General features: G+C 30.1%; 3 protein-coding genes across 3 annotated transcripts; 1 reads left to right on the top strand and 2 right to left on the bottom strand.

The window, feature by feature from the left end:
- Positions 1-68: 68 nt before the first annotated feature.
- LOC148237124 (alpha-tubulin N-acetyltransferase 1-like) lies at positions 69-4,910 on the bottom strand. Its single transcript, XM_088182372.1, has 5 exons — positions 4,786-4,910; positions 2,015-2,182; positions 1,776-1,950; positions 1,212-1,387; positions 69-1,143 (listed from the first exon to the last, which is right to left on the bottom strand). Exons 1-5 carry the CDS (start codon positions 4,890-4,892, stop codon positions 1,092-1,094), a joined length of 678 nt encoding a protein of 225 aa, XP_088038498.1. The 5' UTR covers positions 4,893-4,910; the 3' UTR covers positions 69-1,091.
- A 3,924-nt stretch (positions 4,911-8,834) lies between these two features.
- Positions 8,835-19,101, top strand: LOC148237123 (integrin beta-PS-like). The gene is made up of 16 exons (XM_088183764.1): positions 8,835-8,892; positions 13,086-13,374; positions 13,445-13,561; positions 13,620-13,848; positions 13,924-14,008; positions 15,550-15,831; positions 15,894-16,046; positions 16,117-16,236; positions 16,300-16,467; positions 16,530-16,766; positions 16,971-17,145; positions 17,214-17,320; positions 17,389-17,518; positions 17,594-17,724; positions 17,793-17,945; positions 18,014-19,101. Exons 2-16 carry the CDS (start codon positions 13,101-13,103, stop codon positions 18,077-18,079), a joined length of 2,427 nt encoding a protein of 808 aa, XP_088039890.1. The 5' UTR covers positions 8,835-8,892; positions 13,086-13,100; the 3' UTR covers positions 18,080-19,101.
- A 2,706-nt stretch (positions 19,102-21,807) lies between these two features.
- Positions 21,808-25,274, bottom strand: LOC148237122 (uncharacterized). Its single transcript, XM_088181972.1, has 4 exons — positions 25,175-25,274; positions 24,744-24,811; positions 24,038-24,675; positions 21,808-23,975 (listed from the first exon to the last, which is right to left on the bottom strand). Exons 3-4 carry the CDS (start codon positions 24,614-24,616, stop codon positions 23,151-23,153), a joined length of 1,404 nt encoding a protein of 467 aa, XP_088038098.1. The 5' UTR covers positions 24,617-24,675; positions 24,744-24,811; positions 25,175-25,274; the 3' UTR covers positions 21,808-23,150.
- Between the last annotated feature and the right edge of the window lie 547 nt (positions 25,275-25,821).

The raw sequence follows: 25,821 nt of genomic DNA, 5'->3' as shown, positions 1-25,821 counted from the left end.
GATTCAATTTAAAAATTAATTATGTCTCATATTATAAAAACATTTCAGTAAAATAAAATAAAATACCATTTTTTATATGTAACTTTTATTTAAATATATATATTAAAACATTAGTATAATTAACACTTTCCACAAAGTCCTAGTTAAGGTTGTGCATTTCCAATGAAAACTATATATTTCCATACTAATAAATAACATAACTGCATTCGGAGGATAATCACATAAAGAAATAATATTAAGTATAAATAAATATTTTTCCACTTTCATAAATAAATAAAATAAATAACATTAGAGTACTAATACGAAATCAATTACTCTAAAATCACAGTTTTTTTTTAAATATTTCGATTCACGCATACATTGTGAATATTTTATATTCAATTTACATCGACGTAATACATAGACTCTCACACTGTACGTAAAATAGTAAGTGGCAATGTTACACATATCCGACTTTACATCGGCAAGCAAGATTTAAAATTTAAAGTAAAAAAATTTAAGCATAAATATTATGTAGAAGTACAACTTTTAATATATATATTTAAAATATAATATCCGAAAAAATCACAGAAAATAATCTCCAAATAATTATTATTAAGTATATATTGACATTAAAAGAAGAACAATAACTAAAAATACTAATCGTAAACAGGTATATAAAAATCTACTTTGGTTAGTTTTCAAGCAAGATATAGACTTCCACTTTCATTTTGGTTTTATTATTAAACTTTAATACGTGCAAAAATAACTATGAATAATAATACGCTTTTGTACTGTAAAATAAATTAAGATTCAAATTATAAATATATATACTGACACATTTTTAGTTATTTATTTTAAGTATATTTAATTTATTAGATTTAAGTGATTTTTTAATAAAATTAATCAACAATTAGTAAATAAATAAGCACCAATTAAATTTTTTTTATATTCAAATCTGGAATAATTCTGAAAAATAATACTTTTCAAAATGGAATGTTCCACAAATTGTTGTGATAAAATTAGTTTGCCTTTAGTTATTCAAAAATTAGTTAATGATACGTGTTTAATGCATTATAAAAATAATAATCGATCGCTTATCATCTTATCATTTAATAGCGTCTCATAAAAAACTCCGAGTTTCCCGAATTCAGCTGAGAATTACTGCAAACATAAAAAATAATTAATTAAAAATTAAGTAAAAAGTATTTTTATTTAAAAAATATTATTACGGTATGCATCGTCCTTGTGAATATTTTATCGAATTGTTGATGAAGTAGTTTCCGTACATGACGTATCGGTTCGGTTGCTCTACCGCATCTTTCAACTGATAATGTTTGGCAAGAAAGTTGATCAGCTTTTCTGACGGCCTATCGTAAGCCATATGCTGGGCATCAATGTTATCATTCTGAAAAGGATAAATTATAGATCCAAATCACTACTACGATAACTAATATTACTACAATCGATTTTATTCTGGTTGTTTTAAGAATGTATTATATTTTTAATAACTGTTTTCGTTCATGTTTCCATCTGGCAAAAGTAGATTAATAAAAACTATAAAAGGTGTTCACCGACTGAGTAATGACGGACAATTTACACTGATGATTTAATTGATAGGCAGTCATGTGCAGAACGAATTATTTTCGTCCCAAGCTATTTTAGATTAATCTGAAACTACCGTTCCAAAAAGTTCGACGACCTTTTTTGATTCGAGAGGCTTAATGGCATTCTATTCAAATGTATATAATTAATTATAACGAAGGCGTTTAATTATAAAATAATTGTATAATTACATGAACTAGGGCATATTCGAAAACATGCTTTCCCCAACCGTGTCTCTGGTACTCTTCTTTGATGAAAAAATCCAATACGCACTGCACGTTAGCCGGCCAAGCTGGCTCTGAACCGTCCGTGACGAACAGATGTTTCTGTCCAATTTTCAGATATCCAATGACGGTACCGTCGCCGCTGCAATGAGAATAAAGCATTGTTTATTCGGCTCTAATGTAAATAAAATAAAATAAGCACTTACTCTTCGTTATAGTCGATAATTAAATAGAGCTTGTGGTTTGATTCCAAGAGCTTATCGTACGTCGTTATAGGATGTTTCAAGTATTGGGCTATGGCCGAAAGTTTTCCGAGTTCATCGATCATTATCTTGATCTTCTGTTCATAAATAGCAGTTTCATGATCGTTAGCACTGTAAAAAATTAAAGTTAACTATCACTTTTCTATTTGTGGTATTATAATTTATCAGTAAAAATACACACGCCTTCATATGTGGATTACATCACCCATTCATTGTATTATTAATGTGCTGTATCGCAAATATTTTGAAACACTAATTTATATAATCCTTATATGGTATAAGGAAAACGTAATTTTAATGTATATAGTCTGTTAGCTAAGCTTTACGTTGATAACATAATATTCAAGGTCAGTAAAAAAGAAAGTGGCATAAAATCATTAAAAAATGTGAGAACAGTAACGTTTTTAATTATCATAGACGGATAATTATAATTGGTATTATAAATACCATCAGTTTGGAAGAAGAAAATGTTAATATATTTGCAGAAGAAGCGTTAAAAAATTTGCATAATAATAAAACGATTTTGATTTATATTAAAATATCAAAAAAAAATTTTTGAATTGTCTTTCAAACTGACAAAATAATTTCGAATGTTCTAGAACTTATAATTATTTTATGAAGTATCTTATAAGCCGGCAAAAAATAAGGAATGTTTAATAAAGTTACTTCTAGAACATCAGTAGAATTTATTTTATTCTGTTCAGAAATCACAGTTAGTATGCAGAATTTAGTAAAAGCCAGCATTAGTCAGCTTTCGTGTTTTTTTTTTAAAGATACATGTAAAAAATAAGGATTCCTTTAACTGTTCGGAAAAAATGTTATATGACACTAAAGAAAACCTTGAACGTCTTATTGAAATGTATCTGATTCTTTCTTCAATGATGGCGTCCCATTTTTCTCCAAAGTAGCAAGCCGAAATATCAGATTTAGGCAACCAGAGATTTGGGTTAATTTAGTGGGGAATTAAAATCTAAAATGAAAAATATTATTCTCTATTTTTTAATAATTTATTTATTACAAAACATTTTTATCTCATAAGATTGAAATAGATCTTATAAATGATCCATGTAGCATAAAGAAGAGTGGAATTTAACAACCGGAACGAAATTACATCGAGAACATCTATCTGTTTCTATAACCTTCTATTTGCAAAATTTTAATTCAATGTCAAATTAAAATCTGGATTTATTTCGTCATAGATTATTCAATATTTTTATAGATAATTCAAGAGTTAAAGTTTAACCCTTTGGTTGCCGAAATTTGAAATAGCGGATTTTGCTATTTACATTGAAGAAAGAATCGGATACATTTATAATTTGTTTCTGAGGAAAATAATATATATTTTTTATTATGTGATACATCGATATTTAGATAGTAATCGCAAAAGACTTGGCAACTAAAAGAGTAATAAATGGACCTCTACACCATGTAGAAAAAAATCAAATTTGTTTTGTAAAATACATAATTTGTCTCATTTCAAAATACTTAAAAAAAACTTTTTTTTATGTGAGATTTAAAAACTAGAACAAATTCTATAACCTTACTTTTGCAAAAGACTTAAACATCATTATAGCTTATTTTATATTGACCTTTAATTATTTAAGAACATATTCTATATTGACTATTTGACACCAAATCTCTTTGATGTTAATTCAAATTTTTTTGAAGGCAAAATAATAATTATAGTATATATATATATAAAGATAACTGAATTTGAAACATTTAATAAATTGAAGAGCATTAAAGATTTTTACTGGAACCAAGTTACCGAATCTAGAACATCTATCTGATTCTATAACCTTCTATTCAAATATGCCATATTTTGTGTGCAATATAGTTTTTTAAAGAGCTAAATAATAATAATAATAATAATAATAATAATAATAATAATAATAATAAAATGATTATTTTCAAGGACAATAATATTTTTAATTAAAATTAGTATGAAATAAATGAACTGAAACGAAGTTATCGCAACTATCTGATTCTATTTATAAAAATTTACTTATAAACATTTAATTACATACTGTGCTTTTTGTACTGTACTGTACTTATAAAGCGTTTCATTAATTTAGATTTGACCATGTTTCGTTGAAAATTCAGTTTTACAGTAGGAATTAGCAACCGGAACGAAATTTACATATCAAATGTAGAACATCTATTTGTTTCTATAACCTTCTACTTGCAAAAATTGACTCAAAAATGTGTGTAAACTGATATTTAGGGAATATTAGTAATAATCGAAATGAAATCAATATGATAAATGAGCCATGAAGCCAATCGATGAGCGGAGCAATTATAATTTAACGACTGGAACAGTTTTAATATCATATTAAAAACATCTATAGCATTCTATAACCTTCCATATTGCGAATTTTCTTTCAATCTTGATAGCTAAAAGGTTGTATACCATTCTGCGTATTATTTAGATTGGTATCGTTGTATACACATTGTACATGTTTTAGCTAGTGTTATATTTATGTAACAGTTATATTTTTGAAATAGACGCAGACGTAATTTTCAGGGCATAACGAAAGTACAGTTAGCGGGACAATGGCACTTTCTTTTTCGTACACAAAAGGTTTTACAAAAAATTGAATAGGCGCTCAGGGTCGAATAACGCTTCTCCCCACTATTCGGAGGCCTCGAACCGTGACATTGACTAAATAGTGGGAGTAACAACTAAAATCTTAGGTTAATGAAAAGGATCTTACAGTCTTTTGAGGAATTCGGCAGTCAGCACGGTGATTCCGTTGGGGAAAATGTCGTGGAACTTCAACGAAGGCATATTTGCAACTGGCGCATACCGACGTCGCAACATGTTTGACAAAAGCGGTGTTGCTATATGAGAGCAAATGTCATTTGTGTAAGCTAACTTAGCGTCGTAAAAGAGCTAACGTAGAAGCTAAATCAAATGGCAATTGTAAATATAAACAAGAATATAATTTTGGAAAATAATAAACACGCAAAAATTAATGTAATTAATATTAATTTAAATTAAAAAATTGTTGTTTATTTGTAATTTCTAAGAATTAAAATAGAAAATCAAATATTTTAGTACAATGTCTCTTTATTTTTGGTGATTGTTTTATATTGCAATTTTTTTCGTTTATGTTGCTTATAAATATATCAAAAAAATACACTCAAACCTTGATTGAAAACTAGAATATGAAATATTTATACTGTCTATACACGTGAAACTCTATACGTAATGGTAAAGTAAATTGACTACGATTCAGAGACAGAAAACAATACAATTACTCCGATAAATAATATTTCTGCTGAAATGTAGAATCACGTATGTATTAATAAGCAAAACCATTCTCGTATTATATTGCATAAAAAAATCAAATTACCACTGCTAATTTCGACCAAGTATTATATAATGATGATAAAGGCCAAGAGTAAATGAGAGACAAGTGTGTGCAATTTCTTGACCTTATTTCTCACTTACTCTCGTCCCTAAATAGGGGAGCGAACGAAAGGGGAAAATATCTCATCGACCGGCCGTGGTTATGATCCCTATTCCCTAATATAATAAAAAATGATAGCTGATCATTATTATGTGGTGGACCAGTTTTATTTGTACTGCAAGGCGATCCAATTCAAGTTTCCTATGTTAATATCACTTTAAATTAGACAGTTGTCAATAATCACGCGTGTTCAAAGTCTTAAAAGTTTGTTTGCAACAACACATTTACGAAATGGATCGCTTAATCACCGCTCAACGTGTTAAAATTATTCAGTTACTTTACAGAAATAGCAATTCTGTACGAACTGCGTATTGAAATCTACAAGAAGATTACAGACAATTTAATCGTCCTACTGGGCAAACAATACGCAACGTAGAAAAAAATGAAGAGACTTGAAGCGTTAGAGATCTAAAGCTTGTGCATCAAAGTGACGCCTATTCAGCCGAGAATATTACTGCTGTAAGTGAAAGTGTGGTCGAAGACCCGGAATTGTCGATTCGTTGGCGTTTGCAGATTTTGGGCTTTTCTTATGGCTCCCTTTGACGTATTATGCGTATGAACTGGCCGGGACATCCCCGAACGCATACAAAAGACGAAACGGCGTCAACACAGTGGACAGCGAAGAATTTTACCAGGTTAAATATTTGAACAGCAAGAAGTTGATGCTGACATTTCAAATAAAATCTTTTTCTTTGATGAGGCACTTTGTCACCTCTCTGGGTATGTTAATAAGTAAAATTGTCGCATATGCGGCGAAGAAAATTCTCACGCGATTTACGAGAGACCATTACATGCCCAAAGGTGACATTTTTGGTGCCATTGTCGTCAGGCGGCGTCATTGGGCCTTACTTTTTTAAAAACGATATCAGACTGTAACTTTTGATGAACGCTATATGCGCATGATAACTGATTATTATTGACATTGCATGTTTTGCGTGAAAATTTCACAAGTCACATTATTTCATGTTTTGGTGACGTCAACTGAACAACAAGATAATGCGATTTAACGCTGTTGTTTTTTTATAGAGTTACGCTAAGATCGTGTCTACGCCGACAAACCCGAAACGTTTGAGCACCTAAAAACCAATATCCGCCAAAAGTGATATATGAAAAGTCGTCAAAAATTACATCGAAAGAATCGGCTGCTGCAAAAGGTCCAAAGGCGGCCATTTATTTGACTTTATTTATTTGCGAATTTTTTACATTCATTAAATAAATGTTGATTTTTTTTATTTTCACCAGTTAGAATATATCAAAATTAAAAATGGGTCATATTAAAGGTAAAAATATAAAAATAAATTGCAGGATTATTTTCCTCCATACGACACTTTTTGTCTTAAAAATGGGTGCGACCAACCGAAAGTTGTCCATTAGAGTAATTTATGGGCTTTTAGAAAATAAGTCTTACTAGAAATTGCAATCATATAAAGTTAAAAGACACGTTGGGCAAATTTTCGCCTACAGTCGGTTAATATGACATGCCACGATATTTTGTATATGTTATTATAAAAGATGACTCTTTGAATTTTTTAAATGTGCACATTTTCTATCTCAATATATACAAATCAAATATGCTATTATTAAGCTATTTCTGATTATGTTTAAATGCCGTCAAAAACAAAATGATTATAATGATCTCCGACATACAAAGTTAATTAAAGGAAAACTTAAATAAAACAATGAAACAAATGAATGCTAATAACAACACGATAGATCAAAATATGCGATAATGTTTTAAAAACATTTTGTGACAAAAGCATATAGAGTTGTATCTATAATAACAGATAGGGCACATATTATGTAAGTAAAAATATTGAAATCGTAAATTAGTTGTGAAAGCTATCGGAGGGGTATGTTATCACGCGTACGTCATGAAAGATAGGATCCCCGAATATTAAAAGATAAAAAAATCATTTTATTAGCATTTAAATGGTTTGATCGACGTTAACTTTCAATCCTCGTATGTACTAAGTATATGTAACATGTTCACGGTTAAAACGAACCTGATTTATTTCTCAATTCGAATAATTATATTTAGTCAAATCTAAGGAATATGTGTGTTTAAACAATTGAAATGCTTTTATCAACAGCTGTTATTGTGTTATCGACCATATTTTTTTTGCAAAATTAGCGCTCCGGTACTATTTTATTTAGCACCACACCACTGCGTGTATGCCTAAGTATGATTTACAGTAGTGCGTGATTTTTTTGTTTGTATAAATATAATATTTTTTATATTATGAATTAGCTTACTATGAGAATTTTTATACCATATATCCAAGCACATCCAAGCTTCATTTTAATGAATCATCGCGATATGCATTCGTGAGATTAAAATATAGGAAAAGCTAATCTGTAATGCTCGAATGAATACATAATTATATTAACTAATACTTATTTCACCGACACAGTATAAATTTAAAAACAATAACGTTTATAAGGGATTTGAATCCAGCGCTTTAAAGTATTATCTATTGATTAACCACTATAATAATTAACAAGTATATTTTTTAAACAATATTTACACTCTGGTATAGAAATATGCTATAAATAAAAAGACGCTTAAACGTGAAACTTTGGACTTTTTTCGTTGAGTTGACATTTATAAAAAAATTGCTTTATTGTACTTTATATCTTTACTAATCCAATCTGATTCTCCTCTGAGGAATCTGCTTACTAATAATAATACATATATTTGCTGGCGTAAGATATAAGGGCTTTTTATGTAAAATCCCCAGTTTTCCATACTTTTTTAATCTCTCGTTGTAATTTGCCAGAGGTTAACATTGTGTGATACAACGAAGTAAATCAGTACCAAATTAGATATAAATAATATCTGCAAATAAGTGTTAATCATCAAACTGAAAGTCAAAAATTATTATCTATGTATGTTATAATATTTATTTTGTATGTTATAATTTAAAATACAGTTTTATAAATACGAATTTGAGTCTGTTAAGGCGACCGGAGCTCGTGGCCTCTGGGTAATCAGCCTAGGCATTACGGACTACGCTATTTCGACCTTGAAGTTTAATTAGCTAATCTGATTTAACTTTAAAATTTTGTTTAGATTTTTAAACACTGTTTATATTAAATTAAATATAAAGAAAATAAAAAAACAAGTGGGGAATTAAATAATTAAATAAATATTAACATACAATATAAAAAATAATATGTTTGGAATGATTAGCCAATTATAATTCACGTAGCGACTTAGTTTACAAATATATTGTATGATGAAATTGTTTATATAATTATTAGCATTCTGGCAACATCCAACAAATTAGTTTAGTTGTTTGACATACGTCGTGAGGTGTAATGGGCTTATGAAGCTCTTCAAATTTTATTGTAAGTTTATACATTATTTTGATATTTTGTTCGAATATATAATACATTTCAATTTAACTTTACTTATTCATTATTCTTATGTATAAAAAATACATAACAGTAAACTTTTACTTATGATTCACACGAAAAAAACTAGTTTTAGTAGTGATTCATAATAACTTTTCCTGCTTTGACCAATTAAATTAAAAGATAAAAAAATGTTACGAACAAATTAGTATCTTGTATTATGTATGTATATGTAGCAAAATCTGTAATAATTAATATATCACTATTATTATTAATACATTTTACCTTGAAACAAATTATTATAATATTATGAAAAATTATATATTATAAAATATCTTGTATTTAACTTTTTTATAAGAAGATAAAATATGTTTAATTAATATTTACGTAATTTAATCATCATAATTTAAACTCCTAAAATAATTAATAATTTAATATTGCTAATTTGAACTCTTAGAAATAAAAAGTATTTATTTTTAAAGTGTTTATAATTGATAAATTATTTTTACAAAATTAAATCACTTTATAAGTATTTGTCATTAAAAATATAATCTACATCCGGAAATTCGTTCATTAACATACATAACATTTTATAATATATAATTTTATTTCTGCGAATATGATTACTATGAATAAGAAACGAATGATTCATTCATATTTCTTGAGTGTGTGAGTCATAAAGTCGTAAAACCAGATGTGTGTTATATTATATGAGAAGTGTATACACAATGCTATATAAATAGAAGCTATATTTTCATATTAAAAATACACGCATGTAATATAATAAATATTATACATATACAGATATATTAAAAATTAAAAAAATAACAATATTTAGTGAATATCATAATTTTAAATATTTATGTCTTTAAATTATCATATGTATATTATATATAAAAAAGTTAAACAAAGTATTTTAGTTTTTGCTTGTTGTTAGGAATTCGTTGCGGTACTTTTGTGGTTTTTATGATTAAACTTATATAATTACACATACTTATAATCTCTTCCTGTAATTAAATAGTACAGTATAAAATAAAATCTATATTATGTAGGATGAAAAAAAAATGAAAATTTTATTTATTAATTTAATAATATATTATAATATTCAGATTTGCAGAAAAAACACTGAGCATTTGATGCAATTCTTAACGAAATATTTTCAAGAGTTTGATGTTTTATTGGATTCTTTTTAACATCTCCGATAAATAGTTTTAAATATAATAATATTTTTATTATATTACAATTATAATTAAGAATTTAGTTGCATGAAATATTTAATCTAGATTATTTTCTATGCACATGCCTTTACTCAATATTTGTTTTTAGATATGATAAAGATCAGGATGTAACACATGGGTGTTTTACTTTTGTATTTACATACATAAATATAATATTTACATATTCTAAAATTATGAATAATATTGATTCTTTCTCATAGAAATATTATATTATTAAATGTAATTTTTTAATAATATTACTGGGTCAAAAGTCAGTTTATCATTTAATATTTAAATAACTCTTTAAATTAATATTGATATCATTATTTACCCTTTACATAATATTCTATATAGAATAGAGATTATTTCACATATACCTAAAAAATAATATCATGTTAATAAACCTCATTTTCATATACACAAATGAAAGCTCTTTCAATGATACATGGATTTCTCCGTGAATGTTTTTCTTCAGTTAATAAAGAAATCGAGATTAATTGTTAAATATACAATCTTTTAAATATCACCATAAAAAAATCTGAATCCGTGAAATGCGTAGGCTTTTGATATTGCCTGTCGAAGTTCCTTTACTAATTGGATGGTGACACTTAAATACTGTTTACCATGCAACTCATTCCAAACTCACGAGAATATTGTTTTACTTTAAGCTTTACAATGTCATGTTTTCCTGGATATGTTCTGAATGAGATCTTTCACTTCCTGGATCCTTGATTTTTGAAGCACCTTAGATCTAATGCCACTGGTTTTAAAGGAGAACTTTTCCTGGTTTTAGAACGGTGATTTTTGCTCATAAAATTCAGTTTTAGTAAAATGCTAGTGTAATGAAAGATTATTTATTATTTTATAAGCAAACTGAAACTCTACAATATTTTAAGAATACTGCAATAAAAATTCAGTAAAACCTTGTTGAGTTCGTCCTCAGTATTTAAGACACTATAATGGCAATGAAACCCATGCAAACTCTCATAATGTCGTTTTATTTTATGTGTGACGCGTTCTTGTGAACCCTTTTATATGCTTCCTGCGAGCAGCTTTGACATATGAAAAAAAGTTTATTTCAACCGATTATACCATATGATTAATATATGGCTTTAAAATTTATTTTTAATCAAATGTTTTTTTTGTAAAAAAATGTGTCGGTAATATTTATTTTTGTATTTTAATATTTAAAAATATACGATATTTAATAATATTGTATATACATATGCATGTATGTCACAAATTGTGAATTTCGATAATGCATACATTAACTAGTTATTGTATGCACTGTCAAATCACTCAGTTACAGTAAACATAAAAGAATTTATGAAATGAACAGTAATTGTATGTTATCCCTGTTTCGTAATTATATTTTTAATTACTTGTATTAAAATAAAAAAAGTAATTTTATACATCGTTTTTTAATATTTTTTTGGAAAAATCTAAAATAGAATTATATATTTTAGATTTTTTGCCAAATTATTTTAAGTAAATATAAAATATATTTTTTAATAAAATATATACCTACAAATATAATAATGTATTGTTTTTAAACATTTATAATTATTTTAATTAAAAATGTGCATCAAATAAATATATTTATGCTCAATAAAAATATTAAATTGAGCAACATTTTATTTGTAGTGTGACGTGAAACGAATAATATGTACATTAAAATAAATAAGCTGCGCATTAGCGTTGTGTACCCAACGATTGAACTTAAGCAGCATTGGGCCTGGACGGTACTTGGTGATAATGCAAAAAGTTATTTGTTAACAATAACAAGTTTTTCATTTAACTGTTGGACGATTAGGTGCGAGTGAGCGTTGGTAAGAATAGTGAACACCCCATGAATAAATCTCTGCAACGAATCTATTTAAAACGAGGATTATATAAATTGGCAACAAAATTTACCTTACATAAATGGTTTAAAATACCTATTAAATATATAAATTATTCAACTCAAGAAAATTTATTTCAATAATATGTTAGATTAAATATTGTCAATATTTATATATTTAATATGTATTTTTAACCATTTGTGTAAATCGTGTTATCAATTTATATAATACTCATTTTAAATAGATTCGTTGCAGAGTTATTCATGGAGCGTTCACTGCTCTGATCAACGCTAATGTTTTTATATTGGCTTTACTATCCTTTTTGGATGAACAGGTGATTAACTTATCGCATTATGGCCAACGACATCTAGTGTGTCATTTTTATAAATTTTTATATTTTAATTTTTACATTCCATTATTACATTTAAAGCAAAGGTTTACCAAATTAATTTCTACGTATATAATTTATTGCATATTTTTTCAATCTTACTAACATGTACTTAAAAATTTATAACTTAAAAATTGATATAGTCGTATTGCCATTAAATGCATTTTACAACTGGTAATTTTGAGTTTTGGAAAGATATAAATCAGATTATCACGATTTATATCTTTCCGAGAACACTATTTCAACAAACTGTTTAAATAAAATATATATACGAGTAAAATCTTTGAATTTCACTTTAGTTATATCTTGACGTAGTACTTGTTAAGTTGTATCGATAGAAATAGGTATTTATTTAAAACTTATTTACAACGAAGTAAATTGTTAGGTAAAGTTTCAATTAATTATTTAAAACTTACAAGTTTGCCAAATTTTCCAGGACAAAAAAATAAATAGATCAATCTAATAAAACTACTATATATTATACGTTTTTATGTGTATTTGTGTCAGATACTATATTAATTTTATTGTATTTAGTATTAATATACGTACACAATTGTGTATTTATTTCCCCATACACATTCACTGTATTGTACCGATTGGCAAAATGTGAACTTGAACCGTCAATTGATTCAGTTAAACTGATTGTCACTTACAATTTTCTCCAACTCTTTCGAGACTCATTTATCTTTACTTTGGACTCACAACCATCAAAACTCATGATTAATATCTATTTTATTTCAGATAGAGAGAGAAAAGATGCAGCATTTACTGATATATATCACCGTCGGATTAATACATTCCACACTATCGCAGCAAGCGGAAAAACTTGTAGGTCTTAATCCTTGTTCGGCGAAGATCAATTGTCATGAATGTATCCAGACGGCTTCATGCGCTTGGTGCCACCAACCCGACTTTGGGCAATCTTCTCGCTGCTTCCAACCGAGCATGACTTCGATTCCATGTCCAGAAAAATACATTTATCAACCTGATAATTATTTAACAAAGCTGGAAAATAGAGATCTTTCTAAAGGTATTAATAAAATATGCATGTAATTAAAAAAAATTAAACAGACTAATATAAAGTTTGTATGAAATTTAAGGTAATATCAGATTAAAAAGTGACGATTCCAATGAAAATGATTGGAGTGAAACTCCTCGAGCATCGGGAGATATTGTTCAAATGAGGCCACAGAAAGTGAAGCTGCAACTTAGAATAAGTCAGTACTATAATTTATTTATATATGGTTTTATTAGTAATGCTTAATATGTGTTTAGATGAACCTTATAATTTGGACGTCTGGTACGCGCAAGCCGAAGATTATCCGGTCGATTTGTATTACTTGATGGATCTTAGTAAGTCTATGGAAGACGATAAGAAGAGTCTGTCTATATTAGGTGCTAAGTTGGCCAACACTATGAAGAATATAACATCCAAATTTCAACTCGGATTCGGTTCGTTTGTAGATAAAGTCGCTATGCCGTATGTTTCGATGGTGCCAAAACAGTAAGATTTACTTTCATCGATAGATTAACTTTAATTTGAACTAATTAACCTTGTGATTATTTTAATTTTATTTAGATTGAAAGAACCCTGCAGTGGTTGTGCTGCGCCTTATGGATATCGTAATGTTATGTCATTGAGCAAAAACACTGACAAATTTGCTGTAAATATGATTTTTTTATTTATTTTTCTATTACCTGAAATTATGACTAGTTTGGGTATTTCATACTGTATTACTTCTTGCTATAATTATTAGTCACAACGATATGTACACTTATAGAACCTTATCGTAATATTTCTTATTGATTTTATGTGTATCTATATTTATATTTCATTCTCAGTAATTTCTGTTTTTTTAATTCAAAATCAGTACATAATAAATTTAAATGAAGTCAAATTTATAAAAAGAAAATCAACGTAATTACATCATTACACTATAAAACAATTTAACGTCGCAGTGGGAACCCTCGCTACCGAGCATTTCCACTGCAACGGCGCCGATACGATTTTATTACTTTTGACGTAAATTTTTGACTTCTGAGAAGTGATAATTGTTTTTGCGCCCTCCTATTGACCAAAATACGGTTTGAATATACTTTGACCAATACTCTCATATCAAAATTCCATATTAATATCGGTAAGGATAACTATCCTATTTTTAAAACAGTAATATCAAGGCAGACAAACTATGGAGCAATATGCGAAATGCGACGTCTTCTGCTTATTTTCCCATAAGAGACGAGTTGCCTTAGTTTGTATTTTGGACTTGATCTAATGAAACTTCTCAATTTATAATTAGTTTTATAATTTTCATTAGGTCGAGATGGGTTCAGTTAATTTGTGTAGGTTAGGTTTGGGTTTGAACAGCAAATGGACGTTTCGCAACTGTAAAATTGCGTTTAATAGACATTTTAGAGCATCATATAATTTCACTAGCGCCTATCAGCTAAATTTTATTTTCGCTAGTAGAAATATATATCTACTGTTGAAAATGTATTAGGATTTCACTAGTGAAAATATAACTTCACTGAAAAATACACATTCACTGTATTTGTATACCGTATGTAAATAAATAATGATAAGTATGTAAATATATATATTATTTGAAGTAACCAGATTTTGAAAATATTAAATAAAAAAGGTCATCTCGGACATTTTTGTTCGAGGAGAACAATCCTCAAAGGTGGACGTCTGGTCATCTATATTACTATGAATAGAAAAGTTGAAATTATATAATTTTACTAACACCAGCCAAATAAATTATATTTTCACTGGTAAAAATATATATCTACCGGTGAAAATGTATTCCGATATGATTTATTTTTAAAAATATTTTTGGGGTAGATTCGGAACTGTTTTTTTAGATTATTTTAAGGAATCACCAGATAATTTCTGGTTAAGAATCAGGGATATCATTTCAGATTTTTACAGAGGGGAAGGGGGTGCAAAAGTTGTTCAGTCAATTTCAGTCGATTTCATTCATAAGCTATTTAGCTATCAAACTATACCTCCTAAGCATTATCGTATTTTACATTGATTCATATGGGAAAAATTGTTTCGCATTATAATTAAGATTCCGGAACGAATTATGCTTAGAGTATTATTCACAACATTATTTTATATGCATGTGTCAAAGATCATAAAATAGAGTACCACGAGGCAGTGTCTTAGGACCAACAGTAATTTTATTATTCATGTTCAAAGGATGAGGTACGCAGGTCAGCCGTGTCTGGAAACTTGGACGCTCCTGAAGGAGGATTCGACGCTATAATGCAAGCAATTGTATGCAGAAACGAGATAGGATGGCGAGATAAAGCTCGTCGGTTACTCGTATTTTCAACTGACGCCGGTTTTCACTATGCGGGCGATGGAAAATTAGGAGGAATCATTAAGCCTAATGACGGAAAATGCCACTTGGATAACGGAGGATTATATACATACTCTTCCGTGCAGGACTATCCGAGCATATCTCAAGTCAATATGAAGGTATCTACGTTGCTACTAATATTTATAAAAATTGAATGGTTTTAATAGTGGTGATTTTATAGGTAAAAGAGAATGCTATCAATATTATCTTTGCTGTGACTTCTGAACAGATTAACGTTTATGATCGTCTTAAGGATCATATTGAAGGCTCTTCGGCTGGTATTTTATCTAACGATTCGAGCAACGTGGTTGATCTTGTCAGAGATCAATATAGCGTAAGATATATTTGATTATGAATATTTAATTTTAAAAACATATGTAAAAGTTGGTAATATAATATTATAGAAAATATCTTCGTCTATTGAAATGAAAGATAATTCGACGAGCGCTGTGACTATTAAGTATCATTCTAAATGTTTAGGCAATGGGCCAGAAGAGCCTAGAAGGAAGTGTGACGGATTGAAGGTAAATAAGATATATTACTGCTCATAAAATGTTCAAATTTAATATAAATACTTTTATTTATAGGTTGGAGATGTAGTTAAATTTACAGCTGAAATCACTGTAACGTCTTGCCCTGAAAATCCCAAGGATTGGAATCAAATTATACAAATTTATCCAGTTGGAATTAACGAGAGTTTAATCGTCGATTTACAAATGCTTTGTGATTGTCCTTGTGAGCGAAAAGGCGAAGAAGTAAGTACAAGATTTAATATTTTAAGCTGGCTGTAATGTAGTGAATAATTTATTTTTTGTAGGGATACAAAGAGAATTCAGAGAGTTGTAGCAATGTTGGGACTTACATGTGCGGAGTATGCGATTGTGGAGCGCAGCATTTCGGTCAAAACTGCGAATGCTCCATGGATATGCTTACTAGTTTGAGCAGTGTTAATTCAACGGGTTGCAGACCTGATAATACCTCTTTGGTGGACTGTTCGGGTAGAGGAACGTGCACTTGCGGACAGTGTAGATGTCAATCTAGGGGCAATGACCAGGTTGGTAAATATTTATAAAGGGTTATTGACATTTAAAACTATCTTGTATAAACATCTAACACAGTCACTATCTTTTAAGAGTTAATATAATATTTTACAGAAGGAATCCATTAGATTGGATTTCAACGTTGAGTTTTGGGTAGTGTGACTTTTGCACATGAACATGGTTCCTGCTCATCTGCTATATTTGATGTTTTTTTATAGATCATTTCTGGAAAGTTTTGCGAATGCGATAACTTCTCATGTGATAGACACGACGGATTGTTATGTTCGGGTCTTAATCATGGGAGATGCGAATGTGGTACATGTGTTTGTGAACGCGGATGGTCAGGAAAAGCTTGCGATTGTCGATCGTCAAACGATACATGCATTTCACCAGGTCATTATAAAATCTTGTATTAAATTATATGTTTTTTTATACTTCTAATCAACTTAAATACATTTTAGAAAGTGGAGAGGTGTGCAGTGGTCACGGGCAATGTGTTTGTGGTCAGTGTGTTTGCGATGCTGGCGATGAAGGCAGATATTCTGGTCAATATTGCAGTAAATGTCATGTACGTGCTATTTAGATATTTAAATATGTTGATGAAATTTTTATTTATTTATCATATATGTATTACAGACATGTTCCGCAAGATGTGAAGAGTTCAAGGATTGCGTTCAGTGTCAGGCGTATAAAACTGGACCATTGATGGAAGATGATAAGTGTTCGAAATGCAGTTTCGTTCCAATCACCGCTGATCATGTTGAAGGTTTGTCTTATTTGATTATATTGTAAATAATACTTTTTATACATCAATATAATTTTATATGTGTACATTTTTTAGCTAATGAAGAAAAGAACGAATATCTCTGTGCCTTTTACGAAGATAGGTGCAGGTTTTCATTTGTGTACAGTTATGACGAAGATGAAAAAGTTATAATTCGGGCTCAAGAGAAGCTCAAGTGCCCTTTGGAGGTTTATATTAATAATTAATAATTTAATTTCTCTAGCTTAGATATTTGAGTCAATATGTTTCATTTCAGGTTTCTGTATTGGGTATAGTCATGAGCGTAATTGCAGCCATTGTGTTAATAGGCTTAGGGCTTTTGCTGTTGTGGAAAATGATCATGACGGTGCACGATCGTAGGGAATACGCGAAGTTCGAAAAAGAAAGAAAAATGGCCAAATGGGATACCGTAAGTTCGTTTGAGAATAATACTTAAAATTATTTTGGAATGTTGAATGGTTATTTATTTATTTTTAGGCACAAAATCCGATTTATAAGCAAGCTACTTCGACGTTCAATAATCCAACGTATTCAGGAAATTAGCACTTTAATTTAATTTTAACAAGCTCAAGAGGAAAAATAGATAGTCTGAACGAATATCTCGAATATTATATTTGTAAAGAAATGTGAAATTTTAAAATATAAGCCGTTAGATATATAGATCTTAATGAATTTGTGCATTTATTTAATTTTATTGTTGAATTTCATGTACAGAATAATATAAAATGTACAGAAGTCTTGGCTTTTGTGCTCATTACAATGGCGTTATGACATTAAATTGATATATTGTAGGACACCTATATATTAAGAATATTTTTATATGTATGTAAAATTAATAAGGATTTCATCGAATATATTTAACTCATAATCATTTAAAGGCAAATTCTGAATATTTTTCTTTATAAATCAACATTGTATTTATCAGAGTGATGAGTAATTTCTTGCGAATTTCAAGTTCAATGTATTTCAACTCTGAGTTTCTACATTTGTCATATAAATTACAAATATTTTGATTTAGTATTCTATGTATTTTTTACAAAAAAAATCCTTTAGACAAAGCTGATCTTAATAAGTTTTAAATCTCTTATCTTTTTTAATTATACGAGTTATATCCCATTTATATTCTGTAGTTGTTCTAAGAATGTAGTACCATCCACATACCATTTGTTGTAATGACTCATTACATGTGAGTGGTTAATTTACTGTGATGATGTATTGATAGGCAGAGATATACATAGTACAAAAATTGTTCATTTTAAACGACTTAATATTAATCAGGGTATAAATAATCATTTATATAACTTCTGTGCATTGAAATTTTCCAATATTAGTACTCTTGTTTGTAATTTTTGGTTTGTATCTCAAAACCCAACTTCTCATTATAATCTTATTGATTACATATGCACAAGAAAGGAGATATGTACGTGCAGCATACATTGCACAAACCACTCTGCATCGTATTTCAGATAAATGCGACGTAATATCAAACGCCACTCGGATAAAAAAATACTAGGAGGTAGTGCATCATGGTTTGTATGTAATGGTCAAAATTAGAAAAAACAAAACTGTTGGTTTGTTTTAAAAATCTGATCCTATGTTTCGAATATAATATTATAATGATAATATTTTTAAGTATAATATTCGCAGTTATTACTTACTCATTAATTATAATATTTTTAAACAATATTGCCTGAAATTTAATATTATTTTAAGTCGCATTCCAGTGAATATTCCAATATTAAGCCGATGATAGATTATGTACCTAGTACTTAAATAATTATGACATTGAAGCAACGATCATGTAAAAATATTTTCAGCCAAAAATGTACAATATTTTTTTTGTTATTTTGTATTTATTTTTATATATTTTATACTGTATTAATATGTAATGTTTTATAAGAAATCTCATACTAAATTGTACCTCCATATATTGACAACTGTGCCATTGTATGTTCGTGATACTTTTTTTATTTTATTGTATGTTATTTATATATTTTATATGTTGTATAATAAAAAAAATTAAATTTCAATGCAAGTATATTTAATTAATTATATATAACTTCCGAATACAAAACACACAATTTAAAAATATTCATTCCACCGATCTTTCAAGAGAATAGAAATAGATCACACAACAACGTAGAGAAATCAAATGGATGTTCATATAAAAAAATAGTATTCACGTGCTAAATATCGACTGCAGTTTCAAAAATTGCCCTTCTAAAAAGCTATAAAGGTTTGGCTAAACAAAACATTAGTTAAATTGAATTTTCATAATCAGGGATGTAGTTTGGTGGGTACAAGAATTTGGACAGAAAAATGCGTGTCATTTGATGAAATACTATGAATTTTAATAAAAACAACGAATACTGATTGGCCAATTTTTCTCAGCCCCCCCCCATCCCTGGAAAAAGCTAAAATGACGTCCATGATTCTAAACCAGAAATATTTAGCTTATCCCACAAAGAAAATGTAAAAAAAACAGTCTCGAATCTATCCCGAAAATATTTTTAAATACATGTCATTTCAATGAAATCATATTGGAAAACATTTTCACCAGTAGATATATATTTTTACCAGTGAAAATATAATTTATCTGACAGGTGCTAGTAAAATTACATGTTTTAAACTTTTCCATACGTAGTAATATATACAGTAGATCCCACTGTAAATTAAAAACATTCTATTTGGGTGTGTGTAGTTGGGGGACTAAAAAATACTCGTACAATACGTATGTAAGATATCTTCCCTTTGACTTGCTCACACATAAAGTAATGGGCATCCGAAAAGCACGTCCCCAATTTACCGTGTTATTGGGGGTCTACCGTACATTTACATTCTTGTCATTATTTATGTATGTGTGATGTATTCATTTTTCGGTGAAGTTATATTTTCACTAGTGAAATGTTTAAATTTAACGGTTGCGAAAGGTACAAACTCAAACCTAACCTACACGAATTAACCAAATCCAACTTACCTAATGAAAGTTTTAAAACTAATTACAACTTTAGAACTTTCATATTATAGTTTTAGAACTTTTATTACGTCAAGTCCAAAATACATTAACACATCTCTCACAAGCGGAAGAATAAGTGCAGACAGACATTGCATCTCACATATTGCTCCATAGTTTTTCTACAATTTGATAATACACTATATTTAAAAAAGATGATAGCTATCCTTACCGATATTACTATGCACTTTTGATATAAGAGGGCTCATCAAAGTATATTGAAACCGAGTTTTGGTCAATAGGAGGACGCAAAAACAATTATCACTTCTCAGAAGGCAAAAATTTACGTCAAAAGCAATAAAATCGTGTTGACGTCGTCGCAACGGGAACGCTCGGAAACGAGCGTTCCCAGTGCGACGGCGTCAACACGATTTTATTGCTTTTGACGTGAATTTTTGACTTCTGAGAAGGGATGATTGTTTTTAGCGCTCTTCTATTGGTCAAAATTCGGTTTAGATGTGTTTTATTCGTTTCTCACTCGTAATATTGTTATAATAAGTCTTAATATAAACGTTTTATAATCTGCGATGGCACGATTTTATTGCCTTTGACCTGGACTAGAAATTCACTATATGGCAGCACTAAATAGCAAAGAAAGCACGACTGATTATCAAGTTAATATTATGAATAGATATTTTTAATAATTTAATGCCTAATTAAAGTATTTCGCATTAAATATGATTTTAGAAAATATGTCGCAACGGTGGCTAATTTTTATATTTATTTGTAGCATATAAAAATTATTTATTTAATAAATTATATTGCGATGTTAAAAAATTGATAAAATGCCATTTTTGTCATGAGGCCCAGAATCATTGTTTTCCCAGGGCCCAGGTTCGCTCTCGGTGGCCCTGATCGTTGATGGATGAAAAACGAGACATTCTGTTAGGACAATGAAAGAAAGATAAAAAACTTTACTAAATATGTCAATAGATTGGCGTTAGATATTAATATAAAAATCATTTTAAATTCTGTCCCGGTATATTAATACTTTTTCTATTAAAAGCACTTTTCGGTCACAGTACTTTTTTATAAATTATTTACAAACGTCTGGCACGGACACACCCTTATCTATGCAACGTTATAAAAAAATGCAGCTGTTGTAAAACGATTAAAAATATTTGTACAAATTTAATTTTTAACAAAAAAAAGGACTGAAAATTTTCTCGAGAAATTTGCAGATTTTCTATATGAGAATTCATAAAATACAAACTCGGGCATGATCGGCTTTATAAGGGATTTATATATATAAAAATTATTTTAAATTTCAATATAAGTATATTTATATATCAATTTCGAATACAAAACACACAATTTACAAAGCAAACTGAACTATACATGAAAAAATATGCGATATAAGAATTCACTACACTACCTTATATCTACGACAATGATAGTGATCTTTCAAAAACATTTCAACAATAATTATACGTATGTCCAACACGAATTTTATAAGACAGGCACGATCTTTGCAATACGAAGTATTGCCAGATCAAAGAACAAACATTTCGGTATGCATCATATCGTTACGTACATTGCATACATAAAAAATCTAGTGTATGTACAAAAACATCAATATAATATTGCTTCAAGTTGTTAAAACATACATTCATTATAATTAAGCACTACTGAAATTCACTTGCACCGATGATGAATACTGAACGGATAAAAAACCATATTTCTTTTATGACTAGCCGATACTGAGAAACACAAATTAACTTCAAAGCAAACGGATAATTCAAGTTTCAAAACCGCTCATAAACAATATAATAAATCTGTTGCAGTTTTGAAACTCGATGACTCAAATATGAAGTGATTCCTTTATGTCTAATTTGTGCTTTTCAATATACGAAGTAAATTTACAATTTTTATATAAGAGATCATATCCTATTTATAGTATAAAAAAATATTAACGGTTATGTAAAACGCAATGGCACATTTTAGTATAAAAAATGGCGGTTAAACTTCTTACATTTCTATAAATGTGATAAATTTGCACGAGTAACAAAATGTAAATAATATTTATATTAAAGTAATACTTAAATTAATTCACTGTTTAAGAATAACACAAATATGACTGTGAATGTCAATATTAAAAATATACAAAGTTAAATGCTCTTTTTAAACAATATTTAATACGCTAAGGACAATTATTTGGAATATAGTCTATATTCTTGATCAGTCCTGACCGTCTCTATATCGACACGGCTTTCTCAAGTTTGCTCAAGATAATCGCAATAGTGCCTGCTATTGCAAAATGCTGATTTAAAAATATTCTATGTTACAATATTATCATTTTGCACATTTTCTATCACAGTTTCAAGTGCAGAGGATAATCTTTTTAGAGTAGATCGCTTTTTATCAGGATTGGGTGAATACGTCGACTGATGTTATATCGGAAGACAGATTATATAGGACGTATCTACCGATTCATCTCTGAAACTATGCAGCGTGGCTGGGAAATAACTGATTTGTTTAAAAAAAAATAGTATAAAAGTGGACAGGTAGTTTCAGAGATGTTCAGATCGTCCTTTATAAACGGTCCTTTTTGAAGAACCTGATTTTATTATTATACAATAAATTAATATGTTTTTACGAGTCCTAGAACGGTATCAATCCCTTTGCTTGAATGGCAAAGGAAACGGCCGCGTCTATGAAGTCAAAGTCTTCTTCGAATTGTCCGTCGTTAGATTGAGACGTGGACGTCTCTTGAGCCGTTTCCCGTTCTTCCGTTTTGTCTTCGTCTTCCTCCATAGACTCGTCGGACGGTTTTTTGTTCGAAGACTCGTCAGTTTCGCTCTGATCGCTCGTTCTATCGCCGCTCGGAACTTCCAGCATAACGTCGCTGCTGTCCAACAAGCTTAAGGAATGCGAGATAGGCTCCGAATTATTTCTTCTATGAAACGGAACGTTGGGTACGGTGCTCGCTCTTCGGTGTGTGTTCGTGCATAAACATCCCGTTTCGACAATCGGCGGTTTCGAGTTTCGATTTCTATCGTCCGACAAATTGACGGTGGAAGTCGAAGACGAACTGGATCGAGGCGGAAGACCTTCCAATTCGTCCACGAGTAAACGCGGCGAATCCAAAAAGGCGTTCAAGTGCTCCGTCTGCAGATCGTTGATGGTCGATTCCGAGAGTCGCCTCGGACCGAGGACGTTAAAATTTCTATACGGATAGTAGCTTCTGTTCTGTAACGTGCCGATGTGTCTGCTGATGGACGTGTGATTGTTTTGAAGGCCGTGAGCGGATATGGCCATTAGAATTCCTTCGTTTTCGATTCCGTCGTTGTTGGCTAAGTCGTCGAAGAGACCCGTCACGTCTAGAGGTATATGGCTGCCGTCGTCCTCGTGATGCGGCGGTAGCGGCGAAACGAACCAAGAGTCGAGAACTCGATTTATGGTGTTGTCGACGTATCCCTTAGCGATCTGAATTATAAATGGTAAAATATTAACAAACAATATATGGCACGTAACACAATTTATAATACCTGTCGGGCTTGCCATCTCTTCAAATAATGATCTTCGAGCAACTTCTGCCTGGTTTTCGCGTACGACGATTGCGTATTACTATTCGTTGTATCATTGGAAGACATGGAAACATCTAAATTATCACTTATATCGCTATTATTGTTATCGCTAGGAACTTTATCGTACGAAGGTGTGTATTTGGGATATGTTGACGAGCTGCATTGCTCCGTGGGAGAGACTTCGGTGAAAATGTTAGTTCTTTCTCCGTTTATCTCAGGTTTGAATATCGTGTCTAATATATTGCAGTCCTGTTTCAGTAAATAATCGCTTAACATTTCCAGATTATCTTTGTCTTCGAGCAAGTCGTTAATTTCAGCCGACTGCTCTACTTCTTCGCTTGCGCTCTCGTCCGGTTTTTTGCGATCGTCGTCTGCTTGAGTCGTCTCTTCCTCCATCGTGTCGTCTCGATCTTTCAGATGGAATTTGCCCTTGACCTGCCATGGAAATTTGGCTTTCTTGAACGGTCGACTGTTTTCCGATGAACTATCATCGGAGGAGTGCTTTTTACACGACGATTCGCCAGAATTACTATTGTCCATGGTTAGTCAAAGTAGCGGACTACAATATTTAGAGTGGCATATTTTAGCCCAACGGAGATCTGCAGTAAAAATAACTTTTTAGCCATACTCTATAAATGTAATATATAACGATTTAGTATCCATTTACCTCTAAAAAATAGTCAATCAGAAAACATCAGATTTAAAATATGTCAGCATTGTGCAGTATCGGCGTATCTATCGTATATAATAAAACGAGCTCAAAATTAAAAAATGTTATAAAAATATTTTTAGGTTATGACTGTCAGAAAATTCGACTCGGTATAAAGATGGCTAAGGTGGTGTAATTTAGCATATATTAATTAAAAATCGACGCAGAACAAAGCGAGAACTCTTTAGGAGACTCGGCTGGCGACGGGGGGCTCGAGGTATCGACGCGACGGGACGCAATCGGCAAAGCTAAATGTAAACAAAAAAGTCGCGAAATGTCAATCAATGACAGATGTTAATTAGCGAACGCCCGGGGTCAGGGACTCTTAATTTAGGGGCTCGAAACGTATGACAGGGCCTTTGACGGGGGCATAGGCGTCGATCGCGCACCTCTTAGACGGAAATGCGCCACCAGAAAAGGCCGGCGGATACTCTCGGTCGCGCCCCGAGTGATCTCTCTTTTCTTTGTATCGATTGCGCTGTCAACTGTACGTGTTCGGACGGACAACCGGCCAGCGGGGCAATACCGAACATGCATACATTTGTATTGTTTAATCAATTTTTAGCGCTTGCATAAAAAATATACAAAACATTCTATCGTCAAACTTCAATAAAAATCTGTTCAAGAGTTAACATTTATAACATTTTCCAAGTACGATTCTAGGAGACTTCATAAGCATAAATAATTTGTTATAAGACACATATGTATAATATAACTGGGCTCGGTGGTTATTGCACACAGTAAATAATAAGCAATATATGCATAAATATATTTTTGGAAATAAAAACAAGTATTTTTTTGTCAAATTCAATTTTATTATGCAACATAGACTCCTTGTAAGTCAATATACTTTTCGCATCTCTTTAGTCCGTCTAAATAATAGTTGGCATCTTGTTCTGCAAAATAGGCATTTGTAAATCTCTGTACTCCAAGTGAAATTTTGAGCCTAAAAAACAGAAAAAAGTCGCTAGGAATCAGACCTGGTGAATACGGTAGGTGGTTAATCAATTCGAACACCCAATTAGTGAATTTTTGC

The sequence above is a fragment of the Plectrocnemia conspersa genome, unplaced genomic scaffold (assembly GCF_051122295.1).
Source record: "Plectrocnemia conspersa isolate PC_06_02 unplaced genomic scaffold, ASM5112229v1 ptg000003l, whole genome shotgun sequence".
NCBI classification, from domain to species: domain Eukaryota; kingdom Metazoa; phylum Arthropoda; class Insecta; order Trichoptera; family Polycentropodidae; genus Plectrocnemia; species Plectrocnemia conspersa.
The sequence above is the reverse complement of the archived record's forward strand: the minus strand, read 5'-3'. Positions and strand labels throughout refer to the sequence as shown.

Coding starts and splice junctions, on each gene's coding strand:
- LOC148237124 (XM_088182372.1), bottom strand. CDS start 4,892: ATGTTGCGACGTCGGTATGCGCCAGTTGCAAATATGCCTTCGTTGAAG. Junction 1,388..1,775: donor TCGAATATGCCCTAGTTCAT/GTAATTATACAA, acceptor TATCCTTTTCAG/AATGATAACATTGATGCCCA. Junction 1,144..1,211: donor TCACAAGGACGATGCATACC/GTAATAATATTT, acceptor TTATGTTTGCAG/TAATTCTCAGCTGAATTCGG.
- LOC148237123 (XM_088183764.1), top strand. CDS start 13,101: ATGCAGCATTTACTGATATATATCACCGTCGGATTAATACATTCCACA. Junction 13,849..13,923: donor GTTTCGATGGTGCCAAAACA/GTAAGATTTACT, acceptor AATTTTATTTAG/ATTGAAAGAACCCTGCAGTG. Junction 16,468..16,529: donor GTGAGCGAAAAGGCGAAGAA/GTAAGTACAAGA, acceptor TATTTTTTGTAG/GGATACAAAGAGAATTCAGA.
- LOC148237122 (XM_088181972.1), bottom strand. CDS start 24,616: ATGGACAATAGTAATTCTGGCGAATCGTCGTGTAAAAAGCACTCCTCC. Junction 23,976..24,037: donor AGAGATGGCAAGCCCGACAG/GTATTATAAATT, acceptor TTTATAATTCAG/ATCGCTAAGGGATACGTCGA.